This window comes from Xiphias gladius, chromosome 19, assembly GCF_016859285.1.
Source record: "Xiphias gladius isolate SHS-SW01 ecotype Sanya breed wild chromosome 19, ASM1685928v1, whole genome shotgun sequence".
Classification (NCBI taxonomy): Eukaryota; Metazoa; Chordata; class Actinopteri; order Istiophoriformes; family Xiphiidae; genus Xiphias; species Xiphias gladius.
This window is the reverse complement of record NC_053418.1, coordinates 27,787,867-27,810,447: the sequence shown is the minus strand read 5'-3', so window position 1 is coordinate 27,810,447 and position 22,581 is coordinate 27,787,867. Positions and strand designations below refer to the sequence as shown.

The following is a 22,581-nucleotide window of genomic DNA, read 5'->3' as shown; positions in this document are numbered from 1 at the left end:
CATGCAGCGGACTGCCTCTAAGGAAGAATAGAGAAAGCTATGTTATAGGTCAAGTGTCAACTTATTTTTTGTCTTTAATGCCTTGAGTGGCCAATTCAGGGTGAGGCACACACACACAGACACACACACACATGCATCAGATGTGGAATCTGAAGAATGCATGAAAAAGCATGTGTGTCTGTGTGGCTGGAAGGAAACGTCCTCCAGGCCTTGAGCTGCACAGCCAGCGCCACACAGTCTCTGCAGACAACACAAGCCCAGTGCCAGGCTGGCTTCAAGGGAAGTGCCTGGATTTATCATTAAAGCTCATACACACACACACACACACACACACACACAGCCATACATTAACTCATTTTGTTCATTCCTGATGCATTGAGTAAGCAATAAATCAGTGTGCCAGAGATCAAATTTGTAAAAATACATTTTGTTTACATGACCCCTTATCAGAGTTGAGGTAATCACAATCATAGGTAGCTTCACTCACTGCCATTGTATTAAGGCAATGACGAGCTGATGAATGGCCCGCGCCTATCTAGTGTCATTGGACAGTTAGAAAAACCTGGCCTTGATTGCTGATAAGAATAACTGTGTCAGTCTCAGATCAAAGTCATATTTAACTAGCTAGCAGCATGTTCGAATTCCCTCATAACCTCCAGCATCAGGTCAGCTTTAGAGGGAGACACGGGGGTGGGTAGTGGGTGGAAATGACAAAGATCACATGGCTAACCTCTCATTTCCTCTTTGGGAACTGGAATGAGTGTATCTATGTGTCATTTGTCATACTTGCGCATGGACATGGACACACAAAAAAAGCTGCTGTGGGGCTTGAAAACTGACACTGAAAATCATTATTGAAAATCAACCGGTCAGCGCCATCTGCCTCTGAAAGGATGCAGTTGATGCTTAGGGAAGAATTGTTTAACAGTAACAATGGTTCACTAGGGGAAAGTCTGATGTTACATTTTGATCAGATTCTTAAAATCTGTATAATAATATTAGATTATTATATTCAGGAGATTTTCAGTGTTTTGTTTTGTATAATTATGGGAATTAAGAATATTTGTATTTATATATTTGTGTTTTATAAATTGTAAATGTTTTGATATGAAAATTGTCAGATATTCACTAAGCTATTGAAAATCGCACAATTTTGGATATTGCCTGTATCAGTTTAAAATTATTGGTATTGGCAGTAGCCTTTAAACCAATGTCGTTTGAAAACCAATAGACACGCTCAGAAAAATGCACGACCACAAAAAACACGCTTATGTCCTTTTTACTTTTTAAAGGTATGATATGTAAGAATTTGAAGCAATTTACATTTGTTAATTGTTTTTTATTTTATTTTAACAGATTGTAACGTAACCGAAAAAATTAGATTTTCCCCAACTTTCTCGGTTGACTGATTTCTATGTAAAGGACTTGGGACAAATTTTCCGGGAAAATCCAAAGGATGTGATGTTTATGCTCGATCCTGAGTGCCTTGCCTCAATGCCTGTCTTCTGCTCTCCTACGGTCCCAACAATATGCAACACTAGCAAACATTAGCCTATAAATGGAGTCCGCTAGCGTCAGCAAATGACCAGCTCCCAGCACAAAACAAAATCTCTGTTCTTTAGAACCTGTTACATTTTAGATTTTATGTGCATTATCTACAGTCTAACATTGCTCATCCCACTCCTATCATCTGTTTATATCTGACATTAGTTTAGGATTATCTATTATCTTCGTCTCAACTCACTGCCAGACCCATTCAGTACAGTAATGTTACTTGTTAATATAAACCTTGTGTTCTTTTATGCTAAAACATTAGAACATCGATTTTAGCAAAATGAGAATTGTGATGGAAACCATCATGTCAACAATGAGTGTGGCAACACATTTTATTTATAATATTTCATCTGGTTCACTAATCGTTATTATCCAGCAAATTTTAGCGGTATACCAGTGCTGGAGAGTCAAATATAGTCTATAGTCACAAATATAGTTTATAGTGAAACAATAGTATCTGTGTAACTCCAGATACCTCATCTATCAACATGATGCCCATCAGTCACGTTGAGTCTTGTGTATGTCACGTCACTGTTTTGGTCAATGCCCAAAATGCTTGAGTGCGTGCACATATGCAAGCGCGAGCAACAGGATGTCGACTGCAGTTCACTCTACGGCCACCGGTGCCATTAATAACAAGAATTTTCTGAATATTACACATAGAACTTTTAATTTTCAAGAGAACAGAATAATTTTCCTTTACATTAATTAAGATTTCATAAATTATCAGTCACAATTACAACTACTCAAATACACAAAATTAGTAAATACTTAAATATAATTAAAAGAAACTAGTAATTTACTCGATTTTCAACATACCTACTGAGCCACTGCTTCCAAGAGAGAAGTCAGAAAAATAAACATAATTTTGAGGAACAGAAACTTTCCTATTTCTCCTTTAATCATCTTATTACCCCTCTGAATTATCTTGAGACCCCTTGGAGAGTCCAGGCCCATGGGTTGGGAACCACTGCACTGAGCAACTAGGTTTTTCTGTAAAATCCAACAGAGGAACCCAGACTTCATAAAATTCTTTGTGCTTCTTCTTTGACTTACATAATATATTTTCATATGGGACACAAGATAACAACTCATTAAACCACATATCATTAAGAAAAAAAATTGTTATTGTCAAGGGCTGTAAGTTACAAGGTATTCCCCCAAAAGGAGCAAACAATGTTGCATGGTTTTATGTATTAGTATAGTCACGGTTTCAATATTTTTTCCAGTGGAGATCCCAGAAATACGCTTTAGTTTCCCCATTCACAAAGTGTTCCCTTATGTAGTCATATACTGACGTTGTCAGTGGGTGAGGGGCCGGGAAACAGGAAATCCTAACATGGAGTGTTTTCCCTGGCTCTGTTAAATCTTCCGGCTCTGGAGGGAGTGTTAGATGGCCAACAGGGTGGCTCTCTGTGGCCTGGCGAGGTGTGGCACTCTCAGTTTAAACACACACCCTTCTAAGCACAGCGAGACTTGTTTTAAACAGGCTCAGATAGCAGAAATACCTGCTGCTGGGACCCAGCAATACATACACACATACTTCTGTTGGGGACAGAGCAAGTCTGAAGGTAGAAATGATCTCATGAGGTAAACCTCAACAAACAGAGACACAGAATGTTTCTGGTGAGGTTACATTAGAATGAAACGCAGAGAGAAGGGATAAATTAGAGGGAAAAGCGCTTCATGAAACCTTGCTCGCTAATTCAAAAAAATGTAAGATACCTTAAATATAATCTTTCCAGTTCAAGCTAACTAAACTAATCTGTAGCTATCAATTTAAGTTAGCCAGCCTTCTGATCTTTCAAGATCATAAAACAACAGTGTCATCATAATGTATCCTGGATCATCATACATTGTGCTATTCAGACTTTATTACCACTAGACAGCACAGTCAATCAAAAATAGGTTCCTGCACAGGAAATGTTGAGGCCCTAAGGCAAATTTCAGACTGCCTTTACAAAAAAATGGGTTTTTAGGCCAAATAAATAGGTTAAAATTGTAAATTTTTTTGCTACTACGGCTGAGTCAATGGTGCAGGGTTTTTGAATGTTGTGTCGGGCACCGAGGGGAAGTTTTGGGCAGCCTGAACAAAACTATCCCAGTTTAAAGTTGTCTTAACTAATATTTTTTCATTATTTATTTATTTATTTATGTATTTTTTGGCCACTTGGGCAGCACATAACAAGATGTAACAAGGTAACCACCTTATGTGTTGCTAACATTTCCTTAATTTCACACTTTTTACACAAAGTAACATTAGCATTCATTTAAAGTTGTTGCTGTCCACCTGATGTCCAATTTTCACTCCACTTTATACATAGGTTGTTGAATTGGGCCGGGGTTAAATTGGGCTAGGTGCTTTTGTGAAGAAAAGTCGCTAAAAAGTCGTGACAAAGGCGCTACGCTGCCTGTAAATGCCCCCTTGAGACGTAATAGAAACTGTTTGTGCTAATGTATTTTGAAAGACCCACAGCCATTGGGGAAACTCCAGAACTCGGCCATCTGACCAATGGTGTAACTTCATCACTCAGTTCGGTCAGTCACGGACATTCCTATTTATACGGCTGGCCCCACTGTTGCGTTCCAGCCAAAAGAATAGTCACAGAGTTACAGTTTTGAGTGACTGTAGCTGCCCCGTGTTGTTTTTGCTTTGATTTACCCATTTCATTTTGCATTTTTAACACTGGCCTGGTACTCTGGGCCAACCAGTGGGCCAGGCCAATGAGAGAGCAATGTCAGGTGATAATTCACATATCACATTATACACAGTCTCTACATCAACTGTCAATATAAAAATATTGATTATAGCAGCTTTTAGCTCAAAACACTGTTCATAACATTTTTATGATACATCCCCATCCTCAAATTTAATTTGTTTGTTGTCAGTGGTTCACATCTATGTTTCCTCGATTTAATAGAAAAAGCTAAACCCCTGTGTACAGATCTGAGCAAGTAAATATTAGTGGTTCTTTAATGCGCCTGAGCAATCAGTTAATTCTCATTATCCTGTATGTTGTGTGCACAATGTTTTTCTGATGTTCATGAGTGCCCTGCATACTCTATGTACTTAATGTGCCCCAGAGTTAAGGTTAAGTTGACTGTGAGGACTGTTGACATTAGTTAAGGCATAAGGGAAACTTTTTATGGGTCATGAACGTATTTCTAAAACCTTTAACTGATTCTGTAACAGATTTTGGTCAGTGTTGCATCACATACTGATCTGCACTGGTGGTCCACTTTTGTGAGCCAGTAAAAAGCCTGTAGCAGAGCCTTGAACTTTCCCTCTTGGCTAACATGCATTCTTAAAAGATGCTCTTGAGAAATGTTTGAACTAAAACGCCTTCCTTGCCTCTAATTACCTCAGTCAGCATGTTTACATCTAACTAAATTTGCTCTCATTTGGTGCTCTAAAATCCTTCCACGTGCACAGCTGTGGCTCTTGCTTCAGCATGATGGGAACACAGTCTAAATTTATGATTCAGCCTATGGGTCTATCCCAGTGGAATGTTTTTGTTAAGACACTGTGGAGAAAGGAGGAGGAGGCAGGGGGGTTCTCTTGTCGGTCTATTAAATAGCAGTCTGGTCTTACCTCAGCTCTCTATGTTCAAGACGTGCTGAAACTGTTGAACTGACATCAGTGATAAGACAAGCTACCATGTAAACAAAAAGTGGTGTTGGTTAGATTAAATTACCACAGCGATGGAAGACAGCACAGTAGTATCATTAGAGCTGGCCTCAGCACTTCAGAGGGCCCCTGGACAATTAGTCTGGTAGCCAGTTGTAGCACAACAGAGAGTAAGCTAGACTCACAGCATCAGCTCATACAGCTCCCTGATAGGTTCTAACAACCTCTAAATCTTACGAACTTACTTAAGTAATAGATCAAATTTATTTCCGTTTTATACATCAGCTACAGTTCAGAGGGAAATATTGTACTGTCTAGTCCACAGATATAGTTACTAATTACTTTACAGATTTTTTTTCTTCATTAAAAAAAACAGGCAAAGACTAGAGAAGAGTCCAAAAAAAACAACAATTTGTGTATTATGACTTTCCTTCTGTCCTGTTCCAGTTATCATCTCCTGTCCCTTCAAGCTTATCTGCTGACCAATAGGATGGGCCTGACCCTACGTTGTGAAAAATGGGACTAAACTAGCTAACTGCATATTAAGTAATTAAAACTAGCTCCACCTCAGTAGCTAACAGTAACATACTGTTCACAAATTGATGCATGAACATTAATAAGCTTGAATATCTTATACTTCACTATAATTACTGAATTCCTCCTAAACTGACTCTGAATTTTAAGGTGAACAGATTTAAAATGGTGATTGTTTTTATCAGGTGTCTACAAAGCATAAGCTTTAGCATCAGCTTGCTGATAGCAGGCAGCACACCAATAGAATTTTATATGTGGTCATTAGATATTTTGAGCGTGAGGGTTCATTCTTGACCTTGGGAACACACATCTGGGATAAAATAGCACTTGTTCTCACATGATTTAAGTTCTGTACTTAAGTCACATGAGTACACCTTAGCAACTTTCATTGGAGAAAAAGCCAAATGAATATTACATTTTAGTATTTTGAGTATTTTATTACAGATTGGTGATTGGATGTTTCTTACTGAAACGCTCCTTGGGAATTGCTCTTATCTTCTCTCAACATCTTTTTTCCACAGGCTTTTAACTTTGACTTTTAGCAAAGAACCACATATTTTCTAACACAATTACTCAGGTTTTATACTTATGATTTAACCAAGAGAGTGTCATGTCCATCAAAACATTGGAATCACTCCCGCCATCAGTCACCTGCAATGCTCTTTGCAGCTTTATAGACTGTGCTTTTAAACCAGTTCCAGGAGATGTCCTACCTGTTCTCTCGGTCCATCCAAATCATCTAAGATGCATTACATTGCATTTGTAGAGTCTTCAGTAAGTTTGGTTTTAGGTTTGGTTATTTTGTACAACTATAACAGTAGGTTTAATAATATAAACTTCCATCACTTTCTGTATGCCAAAAAAGAGAGGCAAATCATGGTGTCACAAACTGCAAAGGGCTGATAACTGGCCTCTCCAAAACATTAAAAAGGACTACAAAACCAGGCAGAAATAATGGGTACATTACCCTTGTCAGAAGTGTACTCAATCACTTTAGATAAATGCTGTGTTTATGCAAGGCACAGTACAGTTTTTAATCAAACCTAAGAACAGTATGTACTGCTTTGTATGTCTTAGTAGGTAATTGCAGGGAGTTTCTTTTTCTTTATTATTTATTATTATTATTATTGTTTATTATTTAAGTATAGTCATTTATCTTCTGGACAGTTTGCTGTACAGAGAACGAGATGATAAAACTGACTACTGTTTTATGATCTAGTAAAGCATCCATTTTAGATTCAATACTTTTTCTTTCCTTGTCCTTCTCATTCCTTAATTATTCCACAGAAACAGTTCACAAAGTGTTGTTGTTGTTTGTGAGTAGGACTACTTCAATACATCAGCATATGAATAGGGCTTAAGACAAGCATGGCAGAATCAGTCCCTAGTCCTTAACTAATGGTGGATAAAGACCCCCTCACACTATGAAGAGAACTTCACATACAAGTGTTCACACACTCATGTCCCAGCCTCCCTGAGAAGGCCCTATCAGTAAATAAGGCCTCAAATAGTCACCGCACATCCTCACGTTATTGTGAGCAGGCACTTTGTTGGGGCTTTTGTGTTTTGGCAATGAAATGTGCCAAATTAGGGGTGTTGTCACCATTGAAGTAGATAGTCAGTGGAAATACTGAAAAGGTTGCTGGCATGTATTAATACAGCTAGGGCAGTTAAATAAGGGTGTGTACTATCTCTGAGTGTATCTCCTGCTGTCTTGAATTTTTTTTTCTAATGAACAAAGTCTTTGATTTGCTTCAGCTGTTTGATGCAGTCTAGTTGTTATGTGATTATGCTGAGTGACTTTTCCAAAAGAAGCATGTCAACCATGGTGTGTTTCAAAGCCATCACTCTGAAGCAGCTGTTGTCTGTCTTGCCAGATGAATGAAACTAAAGATTAGACTTCAGCTGAGTTTTTAAGCACTGCTACTGGTCACAAATATTGGTACTGATAGAAATATCTGTGGACTGAATCTGCTGTCTGAAAGAGCTTCTTAAACCAGACTTACATGATAATTAAGATACTTGAGGTCTACATTTATACTCATATGAATAAAGTTATTATAGCGTTTCCTTAAAGTAGTGTCAGGGAGGAAACTGTAAAGGGCAGTGGCCAGCAGGGTGAATACATAAACCTTGCTGGCTACTGCCCTCTCAGCCAGACTTTCTCATGTGTAGTCATAGTCATATGGAGCTTAGTGCTGTGTGACTAGGATGAGTGTGAAACACATACAGACGATTGCATTGTTGCTGTCTGTTGTGGGTATTATGTTAGTCAGCCCTGACTCTGTTTTCTGGTCCCCCGCCTATGATGCACTCATCCTGGTGTGCTCTAGCCCCTCTCATCGTCAAGGAAGAAGTTAATCTAATTTGCACTGATGTTTTAGAGCCACAGTACTCACCAAGATCACTGTTGGGATGGAATTAACGGTTTGCAAGTCATAGATAACATTCTCTGGAGTAGGGCTTGTTATCGGCTAGGTGTTGTTACAGACTGAACTCAACACCAAAACAAAATGTCAGTGTTACAAACACCCTCAGTTCTTTGTGGCATGAATTCCACAAGTTGTTTGAAACATCCCTCTGAGATCCTGCTCCATGTTGACATGACTGCATCACATAATTTCTGCAGATTTGTCAGCTGCACATTCATGCTGCCAATTAGGCCTGTCACGATAATTACGTAATTGAGTTATCGTACAATATATGGACATGACCTCGATCATTTTTGCTGACCTTGTTATTGCCCGTTATGTGAACAAACACACAAAAAACATCACTATTATTTTAGCCAACATGATGCCAGAATAAACAGCAGGGTTTTCACTGCCATAATAAGAGTGGGGTACAGCACCTAAACGTGTTTTCACTGCGCCTAAGTCGAATGAACACAAAGAAAATGCTGAGACACATTTTGCTGTCATTTATGGTCGCTCTGCTTCTGTCCTCTTTTTCTTTCTTTGTCGGAGTTCCACGGATGGTGGGGCTCAAGCAGCTCCCCCACACACACACTCTCACACTAATACACACTTACTTACTTACTTACTTACTTACTTACTTACTTACTTACTTACTTACTTACTTACTTACTTACTTACATTCACACACATACACACACAGCAACAGCCACAGTGAACCCGGCGAAGTGAAGATAACCTGTTACTCGATTCTAATGTTTTTCTCAATGATGGACTTGGTTTCACAGCCACAATCCAGTGCATCATCATGCTGTGGGAACATTTTGGGCTTAAGCTGAGTGAGAGAGGAGAGCCCATTAACGCGTATGAGCCAGTATGTCGACTTTTCTTAAAAACAGTGGCATTACAAGGATATATTGCCTTTTAAAAAAACAAATGATTCTCTATACCCCTGCACCAAATGTTTAATATTTAATTAAGTCCAATTTAAGCTAACAGGGCCTGAGAGTATTTATTTGGTTTTGTGTTTCTTTTATTTGTGTTTAATTTATTTAGGATATCTTAATATTTTTTCACATTCCAATTCCAATGTTGGTTGGACAGTAATAACTGGGACAATATATAATCCAACAAAAGTAGTTATCATAACAGGCCTACTGCCAGTCAAAGGCCACTGAAGAACATTGAACTCATTGTCATGTTCATGAAACCAGTTGAGACAACTTTTGCTTCGTGACATGGAGCATAATCATGCTGGAAGTATCCATTAGAAGATGCACATGATCAGCAACAATGCTCAGATAGGCTTTGGCATTCAAACCATCATTAATTTTATTAAGGGGCCAAAAGTGTGCCGAGAAAACAGCCCCCAAACTATTACTACACCACCACCAGTTTGGACTGTTGATACAAAGCATGTTGGGTCCATGGATTCATGCTGTTGACGCCAGAACCTGACCCTACCATCTGCTGCCTCAGCAGAAATCCAGATTCATCAGACCAGACTACATTTTTCCAGTCTTCAGCTGTCCCGTTTTGGTGAGACTGTGCCCACTGCAGCCTCAGATTTCTGTTCTTGTCTGACAGGAATGAAACCTGACGTGGTTCTTTGCCATTGTGGTTCATCCACCTCAAGGTGGAACGTTTTGTTCATTCTGAGATGCTTCTCTGCTCACCACAGTTGTAAACAGTGGTTTATCTGAGTTACCATAGCCTTTCTGTCAGCTCCAACCAGTCTGATCATTCTCCTCTGATCTCTCATCAACAAGGTGTTTCCGTCTACAGAACTGCTGCCGCAGTCAAAGTCACTGATATCACATTTTTCCCCCATTCTGTTGTTTGATGTGACCATTAACTGAGGCTCCTGACCTGTATCTGCAGGATTTTATACACTGCACTGCTGCCACATGATTGGCTGACTGGATAATTGCATGAATAAGCAGGTGTACAGGTGTTCCTAATAAAGTGCTTGGTGAGTGTATGTCTTGATAACTGAAAGGATTAACCTGCCACTATGCTTCTTCAGAAGTGCTTGTCGGATAACTGAATAGCTTCAGACAGCCCATCCCACAAACCTTTCTGACATCGTATTAGGAGGGCTGGTTCCGACCATTTCTCTAACAACACCACCACCATGAATGTCTTCCAGGAGAGACTGTCTGAAAAAGTGTGTTGTTGTCCCAATATTTTAAAAAAATGCCAGGTCTCACCCCTCTCAGCTTTATACTTCACATTCCTGTGTGGCTGTTTGGAACAACTATAAACACTTTTGATCTCTGACGCAGTCAGACAACAATTCATTCAAATTAGTTCTGTTTGAGCATAGCTTGACACTTAGGGTTAAGTTCTGATCTGAAAGTTGATAAAAGTATGTTGGAACGTACATTTGTGTCCAGGCTTTTATGTATTTGTACTAGTACCACATGCTATCCAAGCAAACCGTACATGCCAGGAAGAGGCTAGTAATTAAAAATGGCAAATGTTTAAAAAAAAAAAAAAAAAAAAACGTGGCACACTGGACTTTCTCTTGGCATCTCTCCTCTTTCTCAGTCTCTTGTTTTCTTAGCTAAGGGTATCACATTCCTTTTGAGACTTCCTGTCCAAAGGGCCCATTAGCCAGAAAACAGTTCCCTCGACCCCATGTCCATGTCCCTGTGAAGGAGCTGAAGTACTACAATTAACACTGCCCATAACACAATTTCACAGTGTGGCCCAAGACATGCATAAAGAGATACATTCAAGAGTTTCAAGGCAAGGATCTCTAATCTAAGTGAAATCATTCCATTGCTTGTTAGCTTTTACTTTTTTTTGTTGACCTCTGTGCTGCAGAAACAACTCTGTTTCGTAAAGTATGATACATTTTTTGTAGGAGAGAGCTGAGCAGAAGGGCGACTGTAATGACTCATATTGATGGGATGTGGAAGAGAAGCAGTTCACTCCCTTTCGTCACCAGGATGTTTATTAGAGATAGTTTGCCTTCATAATCACATTTCAAACAGTGATGTCAGGCCTATTTCACCTGCACCCATCTAATGTAATCCAAATTTTCGTCCCACAGTGACAACTTTTTAAAAGAATATACATGCCCGTTTGCCCGCCACACGTCAGAATTCTCATTGAACCAGTTATTGATGAAACAAATTGCACATCAACATTTCATCAGCGTTTCATAACCACAGTGCAGAGCAGATGGGATCAAACAGGTCATTCTCTTCCCCACTGCAGTTGCAACTGTTGAACATATTTCCCACCAAATGCAATTCCATTTTGCTTATTACGATACTGCATGTCTCTTTTTAAGACTCTCTACTACAGTGGATACAAAAACCTGTAAAGGGAAACAAATACAGAAGAGGTATATTGTAGCTCATGTCCCAGATGGTTCTATTGGTGGTTATATGTTGGAAAGATCCCTGCAGAACCTCTGTCTAATTATTGATCCGATCCAACCCAAACAGTAAGGCAGTTTTTCTTTTTCTTCCTTTAGTCTGATTTGGATTGAACTTCAACCACACTGAGCAGACCATTCCCAAGATTCCTATGTAACAAACCTCTGATATATAGCTAACGTTGAAATGTTGTGAACTGATCTGCGTGATTATTCTAGGAGGCAATCAAGGCATTTTAATGACTCAACTTAAGCTTTATGAGCCCAGTACATCTGTGATGCTTTGTTTATTGTAACCCACAATCCTCCCTGTATGCTGTCAGAAACAATTGCAATTAAAAACTAGACATCTGTCCTAATGCATACCGTGTGGAGCGGGCAAACCTGGAAGCAGCACAGCCAGATAAATGGCATACAGTATGTAACAATATAAACTAAGCTCAACAGTCGGAGCTGTCAACCAAATCACTGACCAGGAGTCAGTGGATATCCACAGGAAGCTCAAATAGGGCATTTGCATACTAGAGACTAGAGACCATCTTTGAACAGAGGGGTCAGGATACTTTGGTTTTAAAATTGCCCTCTTTTTACTTCACTGAGTTGCCAGTTAATAATTAACACCTATAGTATCAACATGTAATGCAATTTGATGGATACAAAAAATCTGAAATAAAAAAATGTTAGTTAACTTGTTTTTATGCCTCCATGCTGGAGGTGTAATGTTTTTGGGTGTCCGTCCAATTCTCATCTATTCAATATCTTGGGAACACATTGAGGGAATTTCTTTGCACAAACATTCACTTGGACTCAATAACCCATTACATTTTGGTGGTCAAAGGTCAAGGTCACCATGACCTCACAAAACACCTTTTTGGGCGTGACACAGGAATTCATACGCTAATTATGACAAACTCTCACACAAATGTCTAACGATGATGAATTGATGACATTTCATATCCAAAATTTCAAAGGTCAGCTTCACTGTGAAATAATATTCTGCAAAAACACTTTTCTGGCCAATATTCAATGTCATAACCCAGGAACAGAGGGGAAGATTGTGTCCATATTTCCTGCAACTTTACTGGTTGGCAGAGGCATACAGCTGCGGGGAGGTAATTCTGGTTTTGTGGTATGCTGAGTAAATCAGCAACCAAAATGTAATTAAATCAATCTTAATCATTTTTAAATGGATTACTAATTTACCCTGTTATCCTTGTGTAAATTGTGATGTTGATGCTGGAACTGCATATTGTTCAACTCTAAGATGAACTTTAAAAGCTATTTTATTCACAATGACAGCAGCCTGACACCAAAGTGACACTGAGATTCTCCACAGATATTGACTACAGAAAACAGAATGTTCAGGAAAGGATTATAGGAAATCTGTTACACAGGTTATCTACTCAATGCAGATCTTTGTGTTATTTTTTGACTCACTGTATTTGTTGTTTTCTGAATAACCTTGATAAGACACTGATTAAAATGAATGTTGACAAAGTCTACTGTATAACCATGCTACCACACCCTGAAGCTGTAATGCCCATTGTTTGAAACAGTGTACAACACAATGAGCATTACATTCATTGCACACGTATCCACATTCAATGTCTAAATATAAAAAATGCCTAAGACCACAGTGTAAAACATTTCTTGAACTTAGTGCCACTACTTTCCTAACTGTGTGTGTTTCTGTCTCCAGCTCGGACTGGGGAGGTTATAGGGGTGTTTGGGCGGCTGTATGAGCAGCAGTATGCGGTGGCTCTCTTCAACAAAGTTCGCTTTGACATAGAAGGAGGAAGTGGCCCACAACCCCAGCTACTACACCGCAAGGTAAAGCATACTCTTCCACCATTCTTCAAGACTCTCAGCACAGATTCCATACGCTACATTAACTCACCAGTAAAACTACAGAACAATCTGACAGAGTGTTTCCAAACTAGTTTTTAAATACACAACTCAACACAAAATAATGGGGCCCCCCCCAGTTCTGCCAGGAAAAGAAAAAAGTAGATGAAATGTTGAGAATGACGGAAGTAAAAATTCTCATGTTAAATCAAAATTAAGAGATAGTAAGACTTACTAAGTGAATATTAGAAGACTGAAATTTGACTTTTTATGTCAAGATTATGCCACAGTAAGTCAAAATTTTGAATTAGTACATCGAAATTATGAGATAATAGCTCAAAAGTCTGACTTTAGCACCTCATAATGTTTACTCAGTCAGCATTTCGACTGAGTATCTCACAATTCTGACTAAAGTGTTTTTAAATTATAAGTTTACAGCCAGATTTTGACTCACCAGTATTTTTTATTTTTGTCTTTCCTAACCTTTCATCCATTTTTTTTCTTTGCTTGGCAGAGATGGGCTTCCATAAAAAATTCCCTTCAGTGAATAAAGACTTGGCTGTGGCCAGAAAAGCACAGAATATATATTTAAATCCAAAGCATAGGGTGAGGTACCGACCTCCACCTTTGTTGAGCCTGTAACACTCAGACTCAAAAACGGTCTAGTATCGAAAGCTGGCAATGAATGGTTGCCCAGATTTGTAATTGTAATCTTGATCGGTCTTGAGTTCAAGACCGATCAAGATTACAATTATAATTTTGTCAATTTTATTAGAAAAACTGCTTATACTGCTATTTGTGTTTAGACGTGTAACACTTGACAAGCTTTGCTTCTTTTGTTAAGGGTTTTGTAGAGAAAAAACATTTTAATATTTCTCAAAACAAGGTATCAAATATTCTATCGGTAGCAAAACTCAGGTACTATATTGGGACTAATATAAAAAAAAAAAAAATTTTAAATTCAAATGATACCTGGCCCTAGTGCAGCAGCCTATACACATCAGGGTGGCATTATTCTTTAAAGAACGTGACATTTCCTTATTAACAAAGAAGGTTCATCATTTTCCTGGTAAATGCAGTTAATAATTAATAGTTTCTGATGCAATGGAGATGCTGAAAACCTTCTATGAAGAAATCAGCCAGTTTTTTGTTTGTTTGTTTTTTTATTTGAGTTTCTGTCAATGATCAAACACATTATACTGTGTCATGCTTATAGACAGTTTTGCCTGCTTTTTACAGTGGTTTAGTTCAACAGTATATTGAGGAATGCAGTCGGCCCTCTTGAGGAAAATAACGCTAACTAGAATTAAGAAACAGCCACTAATGGATTCAATTGAGATGTGTATTTTAATAATACATAAACACAGGCTGTTTTTTTTCCCCCTGCTTTTCTTGCCAAAAAAATTATTTTTGAATCATCTGACTGTGCAGTGTACTGTCATGAGCATGTGTCTTTTTGCCTTTGTGGTGTATAAGATTTGAGCCAAAATGTGTTGCATTCCACAGATTCCTCTGGAAAACAAGTCCATCTTCTCTGGCTCGCTCTTTCAGTACCTGGAGGAAAGCAAGAAATGGAGGAACCGCTTCCTCTTTGTCCCAGACTCCTACAACATCAACTATTATGAAAACAAATTGGTGAGGGGGAAAACAGTTTGTACAGTCTGTTTTTAGATGATGCCAGTCTGATTCACCCTTTAACATGTTAACTCTGCTCCCTGTCTTAACTACCAGTCCCATGACAGACGCCTCCATCCCAAAGGAACCATCAACTGTGCTGGCTACAAAGTCCTGACATCTATGGAACAATACCTGGATCTGATCAGCAACAGCCTGCCTGGTAAGGAGGAGGAGGATTTTTTTATGGGTGGGGGCATTTGACGCTGATAATTTTACACAGGATTTTTATATTTCTAAAACAATTAAATGTTTTCATAAATTTTGATTACATTTTCAATTTAATTGTATTCTCTTCTCGGTAGAAAAGCTTTTAATCATATCATCAATCAAACATAGGACACTAAAATTTTCAACTGGAACCCAGGATTGTAACTAGGGATGTGCATGATTAGTCGACTAAACGATTAAACGTTTCTATCCTCCCTGGTAATCACCAGAAGTACTAGTCTGTTAAACTAATTTTATTAATGTACAATGCCGGTTCACTGTTACTTCTAAGATGTTAAGCAGCCGCCCGCTACAGGCGGCAGGCCCCCTCTCCCACTCTAGTGCCCAGATATTGTAACCAAGCAAGGTGGAAAGTGGGACAGAAGACATCTCGTAGAACCAGCTGAGTTTGGCAGTATTTTGATCTAGAAAATGAAAATAAGTTTGTATGTAGGCTGTGTCAGAATAACCTGGTGTATAACCACTCGGCAAGAGAAATGTGTGACCACACTCAGCACAGGCATGTGGACTTAACCTGCAAGGAGAGAAGGCTGCTGGTGCTATCGCTGCTAACATTAGTAACACTAGGCAAACCAGTATGACATGCAGTGCATTAATTACCTAGAATGTGGCGGCCCGCCAGTCTAATTTGCCCCGCCACAGTTTCATAATGAACTGAAAATATTTTCACACTTCTCATAACAACATAAAAGATCTCTGGTGTAGTGTTTTGCACCATTGCTTCATTGTAACGTGTGCAGTGCATTGATTATCTCAGCCCTTCCTTGCCTCGCTCTTTCTTTCTCTCTCGTTCTCTCTCACTCTCACTCTCACTGTAACTCTCATTCTCACTCTCACAAACACATTGACAAAGGACCATGTGTCATAGTTGGACTGGCCACTGGGAGAAATCCCAGGGCAGTGGACCGTTGGGAGCAACTGGAGCCCAGATAAACCTCCACTGACTAGTCGAATAGTCTAAATTTAAATTCCCATTGAATCGGCAGGGAAATTAATCATTAGAACATCCTTAATTTTATCCCTTAGCATTATTTCATGATGGGGCTGATAAGGTGATAGAAACTTCCTCACATTTGGGGCCTTTCTGCTGATTGCCAGTGTAGTCCTGATAAATTTCTGTGTATGTATACACAGAAATGTATACACATGGGCTGGAAAAAAGATCTGAGGAGTTTGGTCATTTAGGGTGAGTTGAAACACTGATTGATTGAAGGATTACTAGAGCTACAGTGTTTGTACTGCAGATCCTGACCCCCACCGTAAACATTGCAGGGGACCCTTGAAAGTCTCCTGGAAAATTGAAGATATATTGTGCATCATTTTATGTATAGATAAAATAGAATTTAGCATGATATACTGTATTTGGTTAGAAAAAATTATTGGCTCTTGACTGCTATTTAAGATAATGTTCTGTGAGTTGATTAATGCTTGATTGTACAACATGGCTAAGTAATGCTGGACCTACTGAAGACTACATAAAAATCTTTAAATGCATGTAAAGAAATTCATTATATGAATTATAATATCGGCATGTTTCGGGGTTTTTTTTCCGAGATGTGAAAGCCAAGGTGGGAAGTTCACCCTTCCTGAAGTGTGCCAGTCAGTTCCCTCTGATCCTCTGGCACCCTTACGCACGTCACCACTACTTTTGTGTAGCAACAGAGAAGGAGCAACAGAAGTGGCATGCTGTCCTTCAGGACTGTGTCAGACACGCCAATGACGGTGAGCCCTGCCAGCTACTGATTAACGCAAATCCTTGTGACTACATATGGTTATAAATGCACTGATGGAGGAAAAAATGCAATTATCTCAACTGCTTATATGAGTAGAGGCAGTTAGACCATTTCTATTTTGGTAAGATTTTATTATACTAATGCTCTAAATAAGTTTTATGATTAATTAATGTTATACATATGGTTTACAACTCTATAACTTGCTAAAAGAAAAGACACATTAGAATGCATGGTAATAAGGAGCCCTACCCTGATACTCTGGGGCAGGTTCATGAGATAAATGTGGACTTGAGTCCTTTGATTTAGTCTTTGGCTGCCCAGGGCTACTAGCTGAAGGGAGTGGTTCAAAGCCTCCTCACAAGTGGCTTCTAGAACAGTTTTAAGACTGAATAGCTGTGGCTCAAATATATTGGGAAATGTGCTCTCTGTTCACTTGCTCTATTGCCACAGACATTTTGTGGAAAAAATGGAGATATGTTGACAGATGTGCCCTCATCCCAGATCAGTACCTTCAGAGTTCTGTATTTAGCACAAAAACAGTTGATTGTTGATAACAACTCTGGGTTCTATTGACAGCATGGCTCATGGAAATGAAAGAAGCACCTTTCTACACTTTTTGAGAGACCTTGAAGTTTATCTCAGTTTGTTAAATAATACCTGATGATGCAACAGTCCCCTTGAATTAGCAAGTCTCATCTTGTCTCACACGTTCTGTCCTAGTATTGTTCCCCTTATTCTGTGCATAATTTTGTGATGTTTTTTTTTAGAATTTGTCTGACTTGAGGAGCAACTCAATCCCAAAACTGTTTCCAGCCCCTCTCCACTATGAAGCCATATATTTTGGGAAACATTCCTGAAAGTAATGTTACTCAGTATCGTGTATCAGTATCAAAGTCACTCAGTATCATGTACCAGAATGGATGAGCATGGGTTGTTGACCAAACATGGTTAGAAAGCAAGAAGACACTCTGCCCAAACCCCATTGTACATAATGGGCTCCATCAAAGGTCATAGCTGTTTTCCAGAAAGCTGATATAGTTGCTTTTATCTATACATTCACGTGTGCTTGATGGATTCTCCCACAGTCCATAAGCACATGAACAGTGTTGGCAGTATATCAGTTTGTGAGGTATGGTCAGCAGCAGATTCTGAACAAACCACAACAATGGTGAAAAGTTTTGAATTGAAGCTAATAGTTTGTCACTGCTGCTTTTTCTGCTGTGATATATTAATCCTCTTCGGTGGGACCATTTTAAGTATGCTGTGGAAAATTCAAAGTTCTCAGTGAAGATATTTCTATATCAGACAGGATTGATTCAGTTCCCATCTGCCACTTAGTTAATATACGTTTTAATAATTAAGGTACAATAAGTGCGAAGGCATAAATGTAATACATGTTGGTTAAAATCAGGCATATCATTAGCTTAAACACCTGGGCAGTTGTTGAAGGACTGGACAGCAGTACTAATGTAGCCAGTGGAGGGATTTTAACCATTGATTATCTTCAGATATTTCTAAAAGCATAGGATCAGCAACATGCTTGCAGAAATGTTTGTTTGCTGAAAATAAAGGAATGAACAACTTTATCAGGAATTTAGGTAACGGAAGGGGTCAGTATGAGTTGATGTTAATTTGCATAAAATAGTGATTCACAGTTGGGCCACAGTAAGGATGCAAAAGTAAAAGGAGCACAGTAACGCATGTACTGTAAGGGATTGTTTAGCAACAGATGGAGCATAACCTTGGTTGTACTTGACAGCCTCCTGAAAGATGACACTGCTCCAAAAGTGTAGTCAACACTAACTAAGGAAGTAAACAAAGTGAACAGAGAGAAAAACAACTAGCATCTCATATGTGTTCCTTTTATGATTCTCATTTGACCTCCTCCACTGTGGTTTACTGTCCACTAAGCTACTGTATGTCTCCAGCAGGCTAATGCTGGCTAGCTACCAACCCAAAGTATAAAAAATAAAATTTAATTCTTGATATAATCTCTGACATAATAGTTTAATTAGCCCATAAGTGACCTTTTGTTGTAGAGTAAAGATACTTTTTTCCATACTTGGCAAGTATGAAATCAAAGAGAACTCAGCTGTATATGTAGCTGCTACAGTCAGAGCCAAATGTGAAACTGGCATAGGACTGAAAGGAGGAAGGTAAATATGTCATGTGATCAAGCCATGACATATTTACATGGTTACCATGGCTCTCACCTCAGATTATCATTGTGCAAGAGGCAGGAACCAGGAGGAACCTGTCACTTACAACAGGAGCTTTGTTCTAACTTTAACTCTGCTGTTTACTTTAACAAAGGCTTCATTAACGGAAAGGTGCTACAGTTTATCCACCAGACCTGCATGCACATTCTCACACACACATTGGAAACAGAAATGGACAAATACATTTTTGGGACTGTATGTGGTGTGTGTTAATAAATTTGTGATTAGAGTGTAGATTTTCCAGGTAAAGCTTTGCTGCATTGTAAACAATGTTTTTATGTGAGGTATATACAGACAAATCTAGTGGAACTGCATGAATGGTATTCTACTCTATTCCTAAAATTCAGATTGATTAAGGACGTTATATGTGTTCCTTTTACGTCCACATCCAACATTCAAGGGTGCTTGTATACAACATACAAGCCTCGGTCTATGACCGTCACACTACGTATCTTATGGGTTCAATATGATGTACATGGTAGGCAGTCTTCTTGTGACTTATAAGGTGTAAAAAAAAAAAAATGTATTCTTCCTTATTTCCTTATTTTCTGTTGGCCACCAGCGGCATTGTTTAATTTTTTGTTACTCTACATTTACCTTACATCACTTTCTTTCCCCTATAAATGTTGCCAAGAAAATTGCCACACGCCACAAATTTTATGAAATCCTAGTAACTGAAATGTCCCTGTTTCTTTGAGATGCCTATCCAGGACCATTATACATACAGGGCTAGCATACAGTCTAATATTTGCATTCAATAAAATTCATTTTTTTACGTCCAATGCCAACAATTTTTAAATCATCACTTTCTTTAAGATTTGTGTTGTTATGTTAGGGAAAGATCATGGTTACAAGTGTTAATTGAACATGTATGATAGGAAGCAAACTCCGATCTCCTGCATGAAATTTAGATATGCTACACATCCATCAACCACCATGATCTCCACAACCTTGCTCTCTGCCTCACCACATCAAGGAAAGACTACTTCCTGCACTGACACTGGATGTTGACACTGGATGTAAAGCATGAAGGTCAGGATGGTACAATATAAAGATGTCATTCGTAGGATACTGGGCTGCTAAAATGGCAAAATTATCCATAGCTGGTGTCACTCATGTGACACCAGCTAAGAAAACAAAGTACAAAATATGCATATTTTAAAAATTTAACATGTAATTTGTTAGTGCCACAGCACTGCACACACGGTGTTTATCATTCTTGTTTATGAAGAATTTGGTCTTGTTTTCTGGGACACAGCTCCCTAGGCCTCTGCTTGGCTTTACCTCTGCTCACGGCAACTTATGCATTGGATTTAAATGCTGTCACAGTCATTCTTTAAAGGAGCTGTATGTTAGTCTTTGCTATTGCTACATAGCCAACGTTCGCATCAGCAGCTGTGTACTTACCAGTCTAGGAGAAGCGTTGTGAGTTAAGTATCAAACTTCATTCCTTTACTCTCCAAGGGCTGTCTCCAGCGGTGGAAGGCAACTCTTGTTTTGCTTCTATTTCTATTGTTTCTTTTCTTCTACTGAAGTTAGCATGCTAACCAGCTAGCCCTGGCCTGGCCGGACCGTCTCGTCAGTTTCCAGTAGCAAGTCACTGTAGCACTAAAGAAGCGCAACCTTATCAGTATTTAATTTCTTTAACTTCCTTTCAGCTGTCTAACTCTGACAGTTTCTCTTGTTGTCTATTTCAGTGTGTTCCTTGTGATATTTTAAGTATTGTAGGGACAGAAAGCCTCAGACTTTAAACATATTCGGTTTTGTTAGCTTTAATTTTCAGTCATAAAACATGATTATGAAAACCAGGCAAACATACGAATTTGTGCATTTGAATAAAGCAAAATAAAACAAGTGGATTTCAAGATTTTTTTCTCTTCACATGCAGTTTTTATTCTGCTCCTTAATGTCTCAGCAGTGCAGTGCATTGATTGAAAGCCTGCGTGAGTTGTGAGGGCAGGGGCTGTGAAAAACCTGAAAGAGGAAACAACACCAATAGTTAACATGCCTGAGCTATGACACAGGCCAGCTGTATGACGTATGAATGGCTGAATGATTCCATATGTTCTCTGTGTGCCACACAGAGCACTGAGACCTGCAGTGACTTTTTAACAGTTCAGTTAAACAAGGTGTTAGTGCACCAATCTCACCCCAGGTCAAAAAGTCATTCTTCTTCACACAGAGGGTTCTGTCAGTGTATAATAGTGTAATGCAGGGCCAGGTTAACTTACTTGGGGGCCCTGTGGCAAAAATAAGCTGTTGGCCTTTATCCTGCCCCTCTGCCCTTTCAAGTAGACAAGTAAACACTGATTTATTTAATAATATGTAGTTCTGAAACCATTAGTTAATACTTATTACTAATTTAATGATAAATTCCATCAATTGTTTAAGTAATTCATCAAGCTAAAATTTTAAGTTGTTTACTCTAGCTTGTCAAATATGAATGTGTGCTGCTTTTCTCTCTTTTGGAAATTTGGCTTTTGGGCTGTTGGTTGGACAGTCAATCTTAAAACTTCAGCTTGAGCTATGATACTATGATTCTGCAATTTTCATCATTACCTGACTTTTTGTAGTCAGTTAATTCAAAGAATGAAGGTATTAACAAGGGTCCCCTCAAAAAGAAAGACCCTCAAGATTAGGACATAATGTAGGATCCTCTTAAAGGCTCTGATACTTAAGTTAATAAAGTAATTTAGTGTTGCATATTCTCAAACAAAGCAAGCACTACAAGGCAACGGACACACAATCAGCATGGGGCTTTCAGAGCACCCAGGAGTCCAGGGCCCTGTTGTAGCTGCCTGCTTTAATGAGTCAATAATGCAGCCTTGGTATGATGAGTTGTTCAACCTAGCGGTAAAGAAGAGGGAGCTCACAGGTTTGATCCTTTTTGAAGAAGCAGAGTTTCCATTGGCAACCATGTTTTCTGCTAAAGTTGAACTCATGCTTAACTTTAGTATGTTGTGATGGCTGGTAGAGTTTGGTTAAGCAGTTAGCACAGAAATATCCTGTAGAGTGAACAGGTTCAAAATTCCTGCCCATACTTCTGGCAAATGCTCTTGCACATACTTTGAAGCATGAGATCCCAGTCTTGTGTTGATGTGCTGTGCATTAAGGATTCACTGCAACAGACTTGTCAAGTATAACTTCCCACTGTAGTTATTGCCGAGCGCCATTGTAAAACTACTGACAGTCAAAAGTTAACAAATGAATATTTCTGCCATGTGCTTTCAATGTACGCTACTGATGTTTTGAGGCCACAGACTAGAATGTACTCTGTAAGGCCCGTGGAGACAAGATCAACTCCATTACAGACTGTATAATGGAGTACATAAACTTCTGTGTGGACAACACCATCCCCACC

The 22,581-nt window shown here is 38.9% G+C and overlaps 1 protein-coding gene across 2 annotated transcripts in view; it reads left to right on the top strand.

The window, feature by feature from the left end:
- niban2b (niban apoptosis regulator 2b) overlaps positions 1 to 22,581 on the top strand; it is a 46,538-nt gene that overhangs the window by 2,675 nt on the left and 21,282 nt on the right. The window contains exons 2-5 of one of the 2 annotated variants that reach the window (XM_040154908.1): positions 13,218 to 13,348; positions 14,870 to 14,998; positions 15,095 to 15,200; positions 16,823 to 16,990. In XM_040154908.1, coding sequence (XP_040010842.1) covers positions 13,218 to 13,348; positions 14,870 to 14,998; positions 15,095 to 15,200; positions 16,823 to 16,990 — 534 coding nt within the window. The remainder of the gene's footprint in view (positions 1 to 13,217; positions 13,349 to 14,869; positions 14,999 to 15,094; positions 15,201 to 16,822; positions 16,991 to 22,581) is intronic. The other variant, XM_040154909.1, reaches the window with a different exon arrangement.